Here is a 15,846-nt window from a genome sequence, read left to right as displayed (position 1 = left end):
ATTAATTGATCGACCATTACTTTTGTAAACAAAGTTACCTGTCTATGCATGGAGATATGTAATTTTGCATGTTGCATCATTGGTTCAAATAAGACCAACTGGCTATAATAACTATTCTCCATTGTAACTTACATTTGGTCAACTACCAAATATTTTTCATTTTTTACTTTGGTTGTGCTGTGTATGTTCTAATTGCACATTCCCAACCCATTAAGATAGGTTCTCAACATAGACTTCCCTTCATCTTCAAATACATTGAACATTTAACTGGAAATATTTTTAAGGCTCATTTTGAAGGTTATCATTTTAATAAAATAGTCTTCCCATCATTAGGGGGAGAAAAGTTGCTAGAAGCACAAAAGCAAATAACATGAAACACTTTGATGCTATTCATCTTGATCATTGTACAAATCAATGTGAACTAGAAGTTCAAATGACTATTCATTTATAAACTATTGCAAATCAATTACCGAATGACTTTATTGACAATAAGAAAATCGTGTAGTCTCTCACATTTCGGCTACTATTACTCCAGCTAAAATCAATGTCTGTGTAGGACAATCACGATGCATCCAAAATTTTTGTATAAAATTCTCCTAAAAAGACTTAAAGTGGAATATCTTGAAGAGTTATATCCTGAAGAGTTATTCCCTAAAGAGGAGAATGTACTTAAAAATAACAAGATTTCGATATATTATGTAAATACAGGATAATTATTTGATAGAAATAAAAAAAAAAATTGACAAAATATTTTTATTTGTTGCTCTAGACATCACCAAAAGTGACAATGAAATTGAACCAAAAACCATCAAAGAATGTAGACGTAGAAATAATTGGTTAGAGTGAAAAAAAAAATGTAATTCATGTAGAATGCACTAGTAAAATGACATGTATTTGGACCTATAGTCCAAACGCTTAAAGGTATGATGCCTGTTAGATATAAGTAGTAGGTATTTGAACATAAACGTAATGAGAAAAATGATATCATAAGATACAAAGCACGACTTATTGCACAAGATTTCTCATATAAACCTGGTATTGATTAAGAAGAAACATATTCTCTTATAGTGGATGTAATTACATTCAGATTGTTTTTTAGCTTGGTAATCACAAAAAGTTCGTATATGCATTTAATGGATATTGTTCCAGCATGTTTATATAGATCATTGGATAATGATATTTAGATGAAAATTCCTAAAAGATATAAAATCTCTTAAACATGTAATTCAAATTCTTGAAGAATTTATTCTATGAAGCTACAAAGATCTTTATATAGATTAAAACATTTCGAATGCATGTGGTACTATTAGAGGACAATCTAATTCCTCTAATTATGACCAAGATATCAGTAATTCTCCACAATTGTAGCAGTTTGTTTTCCTTGTATATTTGTTTCCATATTTGTAATTGTACAGCTACTGTGTATCTTGTCTATAAATGAATATCTTCTCATAGCATATTGGCTTTAGGCATTTCCTTTACATGGTATAAGAGCCAATAGGTCAACCTGTTGCTAGTTTTTTTCTTTTTCCATGGTTGAATCCAACACTTATCTGCTTCCGCTCAATACAATGGTTCACATGGTGACCATCAAACTCACTCCCACAAATTATCTCTTGTGGCATCATCAGTTTGTTCCCTTGCTTCAAAGTCAGGATCTTATGGGCTATTTGGATGGGTCTTTGTCTACACTTGCTGCTCAAGTTCATGTTGGAAATGATCAGGTACAATTGTTTCAATGAATATTTAATAAAAGATTGATTTGAAAATAATCCAATTTGTTGATATGTTTTCATTAAAAAGTCAAATTCTAGATTTGCTATTGTTTCAATATATGTAGATTATTTAAATCTTGTTGGAGTTCCAGAAGAACTCATAAAAGCCTCAAATTATTAAAAAAAAAAAAAACAAGTTTGAAATGAAAGACTTTGGCTTTTCAAATGGAATTCTTGTCCATCAATCAACATATATAGAAAAAGTCTTGAATCACTTTTACATAGATAAAGCTTATCTTTAAGTATTCTAATGATTGTTCGATTACAGATTACAGATGTGAAAAAAGACTCATTTCACCCTCAAGAAGATGGCGACGAAATTCTTGGTCCTAAATGTAATACCCCAATTAAAGGCTCAAGCCACATGGCCTATAATCTAAAAGAACTAGTCAATGATATAATTGAAGCCATATTAGAACATTATAAAGAAAAAGAACTTTTTATTTCCAAACAATAGAGGATTCCATACACAACATATACTTATCACTTATCATAATGGTGTATCACACTGAAGCATCATACCTAAGTACAATTGATGCTTTGATGTATCTTGCAAATTACATACGACCAAATATTATACTTTTAGTTAATTTACCAGCAAGTTACAGCTCTACACCAACTTGAAAGCATTTGAATAGGGTCAAGCATATTCTACACTACCTTCATGGAACAGTTAACATGGAATTGTTCTATTCAAAAGAATCGAATCATCAATTAATTAGTTATGTAGATTTGGGTTACCTTTTCAATCTACATAAAGGAAGACCACAAACAAGATACTTATTCACTTGTGGTGGTATTACTATTTCATGGAAATCTGTCAAGCAAACATTAGTTGCTATTTCTTCCAATCACTCAAAGATTATTACAATTCATGAAATACCATGTATGCATTTGGTTAAAATCAGTAATTCAATACGTTTAAAAAAAAATGTGGTTCACCCACAATCAAAGATAGTCCAACAACATATTGATTGATAACAAGTTCGCATCAAGTCTCCTCTCAAGGTTAGCTCCTGAGCGAAAATAGAGGTGGAGTTCCCAGTTTTTTTTTTTTTTTTTCTCTACAATAGTCAATTTTTACGAAGAAAATTATAAAAGTATAGTCATGCACGGGGGTGAGAACTCCAGAACTGAAGACATAGAGGAGTTATAGAGGAATCTAAAACTAACGGAAGTGGAGGAGGTGGTGTTGGAATTGGAAGAGAGTGGAAATGAAGATATACGCCGGAAAGGAGAGAAGAGCTTGATTGGGAGGGTTTGCTCTGACCGAGTGGTTGGAAAGGATCTGATCAGTAATACGATGGCGAAGATATGAAGGATAAGCAAAAAGGCTTCTTTCCAAGAAGTCGAAAAAAACACCTATGTCATTACTTTCGAGACACATGCTGACTTATATAGAATATTGGAAGGCAAACCTTGGTTTTTTAATAACTCCCTGTTCCTTCTTAGGCTCTACGATGGAGTCATGAGACCTGGGAAAATCGTTTTTGAACACGAAGTCTTCTGGATGCAAATACACAATTTACCTTTGGGTTGTATGTCGGAGGAATGGGGCAACCAAATAGGAAATTCAATTGGAAAGGTGATTGAAGTTGATGTGGAGGAAGACGGCACTGGATGGGGGAAGTTTTTACGGGTTAAAGTGGAGGTACGACTCAGAAAACCGATTACTAGGGGTCGCTTTATAAATGTTCAAGGTGTAAAACACTGGGTTCATTTCAGATATGAAATGCTACCAAAGATATGTTTCCACTGTGGGTGGATTCTCCATGAAGAACAGGGGTGTAATGTGTATCGAGGAGATCACAGAGAAGATGAGGATGCTGGTAAATCACAGTTCGGACCTTGGTTAAGGTTTGAAGGAGCTCCTAGGCGTAGGTTTGGTCAGCAGCGATCCTCAAGTGGAGAGGGGTCGAAAGAAAAAATGAGAAATGGCAGATGGGGAAGGGAAGGAACACCTGAGGGAAGCGTAGCAAAAGGGTGGTCGGCAGAGGCCCTGGAAAAAGGTCAGGCGATCCCTATCCCAGCTCAGGTATAGAAAACTACCGGAACAACTAGAGGCGACAAGATAGACTCTAGCTATTAGGGTTTGGAGTCTGCAGATCTTGAGGATAGTACAGATGTGATGAAAGCATATATCCTCTCTGTTTAGGGGGAAAAGACCGGTCGAAGACTAGGCAGGAAGATTTCAGGCTGGAAGATGAAAGGGAAATTGAAGAAAAAACTGGGCCAGACAAAGAGAACGAGCCTCACGAAACATTGGGCCTAACCTTAAAACAGAAAGGGCCCATCCCACTGGAGTTAGTTATCTCGGATGAAAATGGAGTGGAGGAAGTGTCGAACTCTATGCACAGGCTGTTAATGCAGAGAGATGCATGTAGATGGAAACGGAAGGCCAGAGAGCAGCAAAGGCCAACAACTTCCTCCATCTCCACAAGATCTCAAGGTGTTAAACAAGGTATAGAGGTAAGCCTTTCAAACTCTATCCCTCAAAAGAGAGTTAAGAAACTAGTTTTAGTGGACTTGTTGATTTCAAATAATGAATTCTCGGATAAGGTGGTGGCTGCGAGTCAGCCCCACCAAAAGCAATGAAGATCATAAGTTAGAACTGTCGGGGGCTTGGGAACCCTCGAACAGTTCAAACCCTTCGGTTACTAGTGAAGGAGAAGTTGTCTAATGTGGTTTTCCTTATGGAAACCAAACTAAATTACGTCAGATCAAATGGTATTGCAAAGTCTTTAAATTTTGAAGGGTGTTGTGTAAGTGAGGCAGATGGTAGAAGTGGAGGTCTCATTCTTATGTGGAAACAGAAAGACTTACTTGAGTTAGTTAATTTCTCAAAATACCATTTTAATGCAATGGTAAAAGATACCCTCAGTAATTTCAGATGGTTATTTACATGTTTTTATGGGCACCCGAATACCTCTTTAAGAAAACACACTTGGAGTTTACTTTATTCTTTCAAGCCTGGTGAAGAGGGGTGGGGGGTGATAGGTGATTTTAATGAGATTCTCTATAATGATGAGAAGGTGAGGGGAAATACCAGAAGTGAAAATCTCATGAGAAGTTTCAGAAACGTTTTAGAGGAAGGAAGCCTGTTTGATTTAGGGTGGAAAAGAAACAAGTTCACGTGGTGCAACCATCATGAAGATGAGTCATTCACCAAGGAAAGATTGGACAGAGCTCTAGCTAACCCAAGATGGAAATTAAAGTACTCAAAGGTTTCAGTGGAAACACTTCCAGCTATCTGCTCTGACCATAGCCCAATACTACTTTCTTGTAGTATTGAGAGGTGTTCAGTATCTAGATACCATTTTTCTTTTAAATATGAAGCCAATTGGATTAAGGAAGAAGGGTGTAGTGAGACAGTATCGACAACTTGGCAAGGCAGTAGTGGAGGAGAAACTGGTTTGACCAAGATCTTAAATAAGCTGGATAGAACAAGGAAGGGGCTTCAGAAATGGAGCAAAGATATGGTTAGAGATAGAAATAGAGCCATAAAGGAAAAGACTCAATTGTTGGGTGACTTGCAAAGCCGTGCAGATTCCAGGACTATGAAAGAACAAAAAATTTACAGCAAGAGCTTGATTTTTTGTTGGAACAAGAAGACACAAGGTGGAGGCAAAGGGCGAAGAGGCATTGTCTGATTAGGGGAGATAGGAATAAAAATTTTTATCATGCTTGTGTCAATCAGAGAAGGAAGAAGAACAACATCACAAGAATAAGAGATAGGGAAGGGACTGAATTGAGGGAAAAGGAAGAGATAGCAGCAGGTTTCAAGGATCATTTCACAGCAATTTACAAGTCGACACATCCTAGTTCAGCTTGTATTGAGCAAAGTATTCAGGGTTTGGAACCAAGAGTAACAGATGTTATGAAACAAGTGTTGGACAGGGAATTTACAACAAGGGAAGTGGAGGTAGCTCTCAAACAGATATCTCCTTTCAAGTCTCCAGGCCCTGATGGTTTCAGTGCAGGGTTTTTTCAAGAACACTGGGAAGTAGTGGGCCTTGAGATTTCAAAAGCAGTTCTGGACTTCTTTAAACCAGGTAGCTTACCAAGGGACTTAAACCACACACACCTGGATTTAATCCCAAAGTCCAGCTCACCTGTCTCAGTACATGACTTTAGGCCAATTTCTCTTTGCAATGTGGTCTACAAGCTTATCTCTAAGGTTTTGGCAAACAGAATGAAAGGCATGCTGGATAAGGTGATCTCGGGGAATCAAAGTGCCTTCATTCCCAAAAGGTTGATAACAGACAATATTATGGTGGCTTATGAGGTCCTTCATACAATGCAAACATAACAGAAAGGAAGAGAAGGAACCATGGCAATAAAGCTAGATATGTCAAAAGCCTACGATAGGGTGGAGTGAGACTTTCTTGAGACTGTGTTACTAAGATTGGGTTTTGGACAAAGATGGACAGATTTATTGGTGATATGTGTTAAAACTGTCTCATATTCAGTAATCATAAATGGAACCCCGAGAGAGACTATTATTCCATCAAGAGGACTAAGACAAGGTGATCCCTTGTCACCTTATCTGTTCTTAATATGTGTGGAAGGACTTAGTGCCTTGCTTCATCAAGCTGAAAGTAGAGGACATATTAAGGGAATGGTTGTAGCAAGGAGGGGTATTAGGATTAATCACCTCCTTTTTGCAGATGACTGTGTGATCTTTTGCAAGGCAAAGCTAGTGGAATGGTACATAATCCATGACATATTGGTTCAATACAAAAAAGCTTCAAGTCAGATTTTAAATAAAGAAAAAACCAGTGTCTTCTTCAGTTCCAACACAAGAGGGGAAGCAAGGGATTTCATCTTACAACAGGTGAATGGCTCGAGGCGCAATGATTATAATAAGTATTTGGGCCTACCTACAGTGATTGGAAGATCAAGATACAATTCTTTTAGAGGCCTTAAGGAAAAGATATGGAAGAGAATAAACAGCTGGAAGACAAGATTCCTATCTACAGCAGGCAAGGAAGTCTTGATAAAAAGTGTACTTCAGGCAATACCAGCATATGCCATGAGTGTCTTCAAGCTACCAAATTTGTTGCTAAAGGAGATTGAAGATTTATTAGCCAAATTCTGGTGGAGTAACAAAAGAGAAGGGAGAGGCATCCATTGGAAAACTTGGAAGTTTTTGAGTTCAATTAAAAATCAAGGGGGTTTAGGCTTTAGGGACCTCAACTATTTCAATAAAGCACTTCTGGCTAAACAGTTATGGAGGTTTTTGAAGGAACCAAATTTGTTAGTTTCTCGGATTTTCAAACAAAAGTACTTTCAGCACAGTGACCTTGTGGAAGCTAAACTAAGAGGCTCACCCTTTTATGTGTGGAGAAGTTTATGGGCCAACTTGGGACTGATAAAGGAAGGTATGGTCTAGAGGGTGGGGAATGGAAAGAGCATCAACATCTGGAAAGATAAGTGGCTACCTTGTCCACTGACTTTTCAAGTTCAAACCCCTATAAATATCTTTGATACAGAAACCAGAGTGGAAGTGCTGATTGATGAAGAAACTAAATCATGGAAAGAAGAGGTGGTGGCTGCAGTTTTCAGAGAAGAGGAAGCACGAGTGATCATGACAATTCCTTTGAGCAGTAGAGGGGCCAGTGACAGAAGAATATGGGCAGCTTCAACAAGAGGGAATTTCTCAGTAAAGAGTGCATATGTGTTGGAATCCACACTACAGAAAAGAAACGTAGGTGACACATCTTTTAGTGGGTCTGTTAGTGGTCAGTCTGGGGTCTGAAGGTACCAGGTAAAGTTAAAATGTTGTTATGGAAGTGTGCTAATAAGATCCTTCCTACTAGAGATAACCTTTACCGGAAGAATATAAGAGAAGATAATATCTGCCCAGTTTGTTTGAGAGAACCCGAAACAGTGGTGCATGTATGCTTGGAGTGCCCTGCAGCAGCAAATGTGTGGGGAGGGATTTCTGTTTTCAAGAAATGGAGGAGGAACTAACATGACTTTCAGTCCTTATGGGAGGAGATGGAGATGAAATTAAAACAGGAAGAACTGGAGCTAGCTTCTATAGTTTTACAGTCTTTGGTTAAGGAGGAATGGTCTGGTTTTCCAAGATAAATTTCAGTCTTCAAATACAATTATCACTGTAGCACAAGCTGATCACTCAGTGTATAGGGAGGTGTTGACAGTAGTTTCTGAGATAATAGCTGGAAGACATATAAGTGACTCTAGACAGGCTTGGAAACCTCCTTCATGGCCTTTTTATAAGGCAAATTTTGATGTAGCCTTTGATAAAGCAAGGGGAAGAATGGGAGTAGGAGTGGTTGTAAGGGATTCAAAAGGGGTCCTAATTGGGAGTCTGGTTGCGCCAAAGGAGCATGTCACCTCGGCTTTCCAAGCAGAAAGTTATGCTCTTCACAGAGCTATGGTTTTCTGTATTGAATTAGGATTGATACATGTGCTTCGAAGGGGACGCTAAAGCTGTTATTGATTCTGTTAATTCAGAAGCAGAAGACAACTCTTGGTGTGGCCAGATGATTGAAGATATCCGTCAGCTTATGGCAACCTATCCTGTGTGGAAGTTGGTTTTCATTCGCATAACTGCAAATGTTAGTACTCATGTAGCAGCTAAGCTAGCAAACAATGTATCTAGTGAGAGTGTATGGCTGGAAGATGGCCCAAGTGAGATTAGAAGATCCATCATGGATGATTTAGTGTGTAATGTACTAGTTCAACCCCAGTAATGAATATGTTTTTCATTTAAAAAAAAAAAAAATAGTCCAACAACATTATATGAAAATAATGCTATTTGTATCACACAAATCAGGGGTGGCTATATCAAATGTGATAGAACCAAGCATATCTCGCTAAAGTTCTTTTATATACATGAGCTTCAGAAAAAAGCAGTGATATTGATGTCAAGTAAATACGATCATGTGATAATTTAACGAATCTATTCACTAAAGCATTGCCAACATTAAGAAGTTGGAATACAACATTAGAATGTGTCAATTCAAGGATATTTTATTGTAAACGATTGGAGCTCTACATACTTTTGAAGGAGAGACAATAATCAAATGAATTGTACTCTTTTTCTTTCACTAAGGTTTTTTTTTCTATTGGATTTTCCTTTACAAAATTTTAACAAGGCAATCCTACAACATTTTCAAGGTACACAAGAATATTGTATTATTTTTCCTTTGCCCTTGATATTTTCTCATCGGGTTGACAAGGTTTTAATGAGGCATATTTCTTGTGTATGGTCATCTAAGGGAGAGTGCAGTAAATGTATACATGAACTTGGTGAATAACCAATTAGATTCCACCATTTAGAATTCTAACCCATTCATGTATCAACTATTGGGTTCCTAAATTCTTGAATGTATCCCCATTTCATATTTGCCTTATCCCCTTATGCCTATAAAATGGTATCTTGAGAAACATTTATACAACATAAGAAATTAGAAGTGAATGATATTAAGCTCTTGAAGAGCTATGTTGATATTACAATATTTGTATTCTCTTACTTCTCTTTAATTTCACAACTGTTAATTTTTTCAATAACAACCACACAATTGCTTTTAGCTTTAAGAAGTTTGTGTTCTATCTTATGGCCATTAGTTTCTTCTTCTTCTTTTTTTCTTTTTTTCTTTTAAAAAAGCATTTTATTAATATGAAAGGATCAAGACACATAAGAAAAGAGTGGAGTTCCCTGATAAACAACAAATACAGTGCAAAAATAGAAATTAAAAGGATTTATGGAACCAATAAACTAATCTCCACCCATTCCCTACGAAGTGAGAGCCATCTTAAACGATTTTTTACAGTCCGTATAACAAACCGTGGTGCTATTGTTGCAAATGATAGTTGTTGTGTGCTGCATCTTGTTGTTTTAAGTTGTAGCCAAACGAGGTGCGATGCGACAGGGCGTGGTCGCGCATGCGGGCTAAGCTGGGTGTGATTTCTAGAGAGCTTTCATTCTCAAACATGAAATATGTGCAATGCAAAAATACTTCAACATTGTCAATAACACGGTCTCAAAAAATCATCTCCCAAATAATATTTTTTTAAAAACATAAAGAAATTAAGAACCACCACCCCCTATAGTTATGGCTGCCACCTCAAGATGGCCAGTTTCGCTTTTCTTTACTATTTATTACATCTCTCATAAAAATTCTACTAAAAAGCTTTTACAAAACACTTTCAAAACCTCTTCTCGAAAGTTTTCACCACTATTGATGAACATTTCCCCAACCAACATCCCAAACATCCCATGTTTGTATGGTAACCAGGGGAAAAAAACATAAAATACAACCTTACAACCTTATAGAGACGACATATTATCCTAAAAATGTCCAACAGCATAATTTAGTCAACAGCACTAATAGAGCAGTGCCACGTTTCCTTCAATCAACAGTCAACAAAGAACATAAACACATAAGGGCTATTTATATAGATCTAAAAACTTAGCCAAGCATGTTAGATTTGAGTAAAAGCTACAGCACTCAGAATTTTTAGAACAACTCACCCTCAAACATCCTTCAAAAAGGAATTTTATTTAGCCATGATCTAGCGTTATACCCAAGCTTTAATTGCTAGACTGGCGCAGCTCTGGTCTAACAAAGTCTGCATCTGGGGGCACCGAAATGTCAACTGTAGGTCTCAGTTGAGCGCATACTTCAATCGCTCCATGCACAGGATCTGATAGGAAATTGCTGATGAGATCCTGGTTTATGAGTGCACCGTTGTCCACTGCAACCAAGGCCTGCTGAGTGATGATGTAATCAAAACGTGGAGCCCATTTCCTTGATCCCAATCGTGCTGTTGTTGAACAATTATCAACCATGAAAGAAACTCCACGAGCATGCATAAAGGGATTCAAGGAATCAACCGACTCAATCACACTTTCATTAATGATCTCAGAGTATGAGTGCCCTTTCTTCCTCAGTATCTCAATCTGGAGTTTTTAAAAAGAATATTCGAAAGAAATATGTTAGATAGCATGCAGAAAAGATTTTGTTCTTAGTCAAGAAAGCTTCAAAACTCAAGCATTGACAGTGTAATCAGATCCTATAGACATATACATGCAAATGAAACTTTTATTTTTTTGACAAGTATACATGCAAACTGAACTTCACGGTAGCTTCTCCTTAATTAAGGAGTTTCACACCTGCGCCATCATTAATGCCACATAAACACCAGCAGTGAAAGGATATAATGGGCCAAGGTCTCCTGCTGGCCGAGCTAATCGGACACGTTCACCAACTTTCCACATCCGAGTCTGATCAATTTTACCCATTGGGAAAGCTGGTAGACCATCTTTTTCCTGTAAAATAAGGCATAAGCAGGATTACTAAATATAACAACAATGTTATCCAAGTTAAATTTAATGATAGAAAGAGCTGAGACAATCATAAATGTTATATATATATATATATATTATATGTTGAGACAACCATAAAGTTTTAAAAGTAATAAAATAACAAATTCTCGGGTGGTACCACATTGAGATCACATATTAACTTCCCATCACAAATATATGAGAAAACAACTTTCAATAAATATAAGAGAAAACGTACATAAAAGCGACGCCCAGCCAACACAACACTGCGGATCTCACTACCACTGGCCACATCTTCATAGCATTCATACAGGATGTCCATGCAGGGATAAAATGATGCACTATACGCGGACTCAAATTCCCTTTTGCCCTCTTCAGACAAGGAGTTGTATACAGCCAACATACCCTTTAAGGAAGAAAACATCAAACCATTATCAATAAAGATACTCCCACATAATACATATAAACACAGATGCAAAAGAAAAAGATAGAATTTTGCAATTTCAGCCCTAGAATCCAACCTTGGTTGAGATGGTCTTTGATATTATTCCTGTGATGCACTCAACAGTGTTCTTGTAAGCCAGATCTTCACTCATTCCATTTTCTGTATACCTTCTAAATAAGGACTCCACAATTCCATGGACGGCACCAAGCAAAATGCCTATAGTTCACAAGAGCTAAAAGTTAAGGATCAAGTATTAAAGCAAAACGATGTAACACTGTAGGAAGCTACACTCACCACGCTCCCCAAAGATGTCACTCTTATATTCCTGCTCTAGTGTAGTGGCAAATGTGAAAGGAGAACCAAGAGCAACTGACCATCCTAGGGCAACATCTGTGGCTCTACCATCAACGTCCTGCAGAGACTCTGAATAATCAGTTAAGACGAACGAGAGAGAAAGAGATAGACACAGAGACACAGATAGATAGGCCACCTGGTGAACTGCAAAACTTGAATTAATGCCTGCACCATTTATCTCTTTGCCTTGGACATAAAGTCTCCTTACAGAAGGACCCATTCCCTTAGGGCACACAGCAATGACACTAATTTCCTTGGGGAAATCACGTCCCATTGACTGCAAATGGCCTAGAAGAAAACCATGTGAAAGCCCAAGAATGCTGTTTGGCTTCATGTGGGAGAATACTTTCTCATAATTATCAGCCTGAAAATTTTGTAAAATTAAATCCATTTAAGTGAAAAATCTTAATATTGGGAACAAAATAGAGCAGCATCAAGGGAAAAAAATGCCTAAATTAAAGATAAATTCAACTCGTTTAACAACCTTTCGACTAGTGACAGGTGATAAAAAATAAAAATAAAAATAAAAAAATCATAAAACTCAAGAGTGAATATATCAACACAGCAACTTCAAACCAACACAAAATCGTGTCACAACAATAATAGCCAAAGAATGGACAGAGAGATAAGGTGCAAATATGCAGACATTTAATATAGCTAAGCATTGGACCAAGGTCATCACACGCAATCATGCAGAAATTCTGAGATAAGAAATCAACATGAAATTTCAACCATCAAGTTTCTTCTTCTTCTTCTTCTTCTTCTTCTGTCAGGTTTTGGGTTTGCTCATCAATGGTCACTAGTTCAAGTCCCCTCAGGCCCACTGGACTTATCAGAAAATGTCCAACAAGGTTGAATTGAATGCTTGACGTCACAAACATTAAGGAAAATGCAACTTTTGTAAGGCCCCGTTTGGTTTCACATTTGATCTCAACCCAACTCATCCCGTTCATCTTACCTCATCTCAGCATCTAAACACCATTCAAATGCAAACACTTTCCAATTTCAAATTTTCTAACTTTTCAACTTTTTCATCTAATCATTACCCAATCATTACAACTTTCCCATACTTTCAAACAAAACACAATAAACAATTGAACTTTTTCAAATCTCAAAACAAAAATAATAAAAATTATATTAAAAAATTATATTCTAACAATACTTTAACTTTATAATATTTTTATTTAACTTTTTCTCTCATTTTCCAAAACCCCATAAAACATCTAAACTCAAATTATTTACCTACTATCCACAAACTATCTCACTACTATTCACAGATTTTTTATCTCATTTATATAACCAAACAAAGCCTTAAGTTTCAAGCATGTATTGCAGCAGGAATAAAATGTCTTGTGTTCTTTCTTATCCATTTTTCTTTCTACATCTGATTTTTTATGCAGAAGCAGTACAACATTTTACACCTCACACAAGGGGAGAATAAAAGGTTTAAACCAATAGTCAGGAATATAAAATTCAAGTGTACAATCAACTGGCCTGTGCAGAATCAGAAATCAGCAGCAACACAAGATCACTTCCTGAGACAGTTTCCCACATATCACCTAGAGTGCCATTCTCTTCAGTAAAGCCAGCTGCACGAGCTTCAGCAAAAGAGCGGGAGCCCGTCCTCAGCCCAATCTGTATTAATAGATTAAAAAAATCATTCTTGGAGAGATACAATACATCTCATATGAACCATCAATTAATTAGAAGAAAACAAAATTCAACCGAAAAATAAGATAGGAAAAACCACAAACGAACAAAATCCATTAGAACTTATGAAAAAAATAAGACTCACCTTGACCACAATATCAGATTTTGCTTCAGCGAGAGAATCCCTCAAATTCTGAGCTTGTGCGGGGCCCTAAACAGAAGAAAGAGAGATTACCATACCGATACAGAGGAGAGATGTCCAAACTTCCATTTGACAAGAAATTAAGGGCAAAAAAGTTATAATTTGTGGGGGAGAAAACACATTATACAAGCATAAGAAACAGTTAATGGCCTTTGGGCCAAATGGCACCAGCAGTCTCCATAAATATGGGGTGCTGGAGGAGCAAAGAGGTAAGATTCATATGGGTACGTGAGTTGATTTACATACTTTTTTTTCCTTTGAAAGTGCATAAAAAAAAAAAAGCATAAGAAAGAGACACTGCATAGAACAGCTAGCATGTGGTAACTTTAGTAGAAAAAAGTAACTAACTTACAAGTATCCGTTAATCAAGTGTAGAAAAAAAAAAAAAGTAATTTGTAATCAAGTACATTTTTATAAGTAAATGAATTTATTAGAGACCAAGAGGGAACAACCCAGATACATAAAAAGTATTCAGGAAAAAGCAACCAACTTAGGGGAACGTCAATCATATACTGCAAATTATTGCTAAATTATCTTCTAAAAAACCTAGAGTAAGAAATAGCAACACCGACTAATTGGGAAAGATTTATTAGTTCCCAATTCACCAACAACTTAAATCTCTATATATAACTAAGATTCATACAACTCGTACAAACAAAGTTATAATTCAGATAACAATCCTTTCAAAACTTAAAAGACACGTTCTTGGCACAAAATTCACATACCTCTGCGAAATAGCAGCCAATGAATACAAAAAACAACGATTCACATAAAGCAACGGAAGTAGTTATTTAATTAACCAAGAGATAATATTGAGAGTAATTAAGTCTACCTGTGAACCCCAGCCAATAATACCAATCTGCTTAATCCCCTTGAACGCATCCACCAGCAAAGGGAACAAATTTCTCCCTCCTCTCACAATATACTGCATTAACAATTATAAAACACTAATGCTTATAAAAAATAAAATAAATAAATAAATAAATAAAAACAATTATATAAACTAAAAAAAAAATATATATATATATATATATAAACTATAAAATATCATTCATGATATACAATAGAAATACCCATATATTCATGCGCAAGAAAACTTATGAATAAACACATGTATATGCTTCCGAAAAGAATCGATCTTGCTTGTAATTGTACTTTATTTTCCTCGTGCTCTATGTATACATCCAACGTACCAAAAGTTTTATCAAGTCAAGAAAATTTTCCCACAAATTTTTCCCACAAAAAAAAAAAAAAAAAAAAAAAAAACCTAAACTTTCCTTTTGGTTCCCGAGAAAGTGCCAGTGAAAATTAAATTGAAGATTAAGGCAAATCATCAAGAAATGCCGACATTTGATCGAGTAGGTAATAAAAAAACTAGCAATAATTTTCCACACTTCCCCTCATACATTTCCAGAGACTACGCGAGAGAAAGAGAGCGATAGAGAGAGAGAAATCACGTACTTCGTCGTTGCCAGCAAGGTTGACATTCTCCTTCTTAAAGACCTTGGTCTCGAAATCGAGCAAAGTCAGGGGCTTGATCGCCGGCACCGAAACCATTTTGGCGCCGAGAGCGGATCCACCGACAAAACCAGGAGTAGTAGCTCTGAGAGCCTTCAGGCCCTTCGAAAACGACGTCGCGAAACCAAGACTGAAGGGCTTAGAGACGGGTTTTGGGGTTTTACAGATCGACGAAGACGAAGACGACGTTCGCACAGAGAGGGATGAAGAGAATGAGGAGGTAGCTGCCGCAGCCATAAAACACCGAGCAAAGCGTAGGGCGATACTGTAGAAGGCTGACGCTTAAAAACAGCTGCTAGGGTGGCCTCTACGCAAAATTCATTTATTTTTTTTTTAAATCATAAATTTTTAATATTTTTTTATATTTTTAAAAATTATCAAAATAAATATCACTATATTAACGGTCTTATTTTTTTTTTTTTTTAAGATAATCGATCTTCATAAATTACAGATAATTACACTAAGTTATAACAAGCGCACAAATACTTTTTTTTTTTTTAAATAAGAAACTGATTTCATTGATATAACTTAAATCAATTTAGAGGTTACAACATAACGAATGCATGAAGGGCATTTTTCAATTTCA

General features: G+C 36.4%; 1 protein-coding gene across 1 annotated transcript; it reads right to left on the bottom strand.

Annotated features, from left to right (window-relative positions):
- Nucleotides 1-10,117: 10,117 nt before the first annotated feature.
- Nucleotides 10,118-15,545, bottom strand: LOC122307563 (ketol-acid reductoisomerase, chloroplastic-like). Its single transcript, XM_043120490.1, has 10 exons — nt 15,204-15,545; nt 14,575-14,667; nt 13,686-13,751; nt 13,385-13,525; nt 12,027-12,254; nt 11,831-11,948; nt 11,613-11,752; nt 11,330-11,497; nt 10,921-11,076; nt 10,118-10,707 (listed from the first exon to the last, which is right to left on the bottom strand). Exons 1-10 carry the CDS (start codon nt 15,495-15,497, stop codon nt 10,339-10,341), a joined length of 1,773 nt encoding a protein of 590 aa, XP_042976424.1. The 5' UTR covers nt 15,498-15,545; the 3' UTR covers nt 10,118-10,338.
- Between the last annotated feature and the right edge of the window lie 301 nt (nt 15,546-15,846).

The sequence above is a fragment of the Carya illinoinensis genome, chromosome 4 (assembly GCF_018687715.1).
Source record: "Carya illinoinensis cultivar Pawnee chromosome 4, C.illinoinensisPawnee_v1, whole genome shotgun sequence".
Classification (NCBI taxonomy): Eukaryota; Viridiplantae; Streptophyta; class Magnoliopsida; order Fagales; family Juglandaceae; genus Carya; species Carya illinoinensis.
The sequence above is the reverse complement of the archived record's forward strand: the minus strand, read 5'-3'. Positions and strand labels throughout refer to the sequence as shown.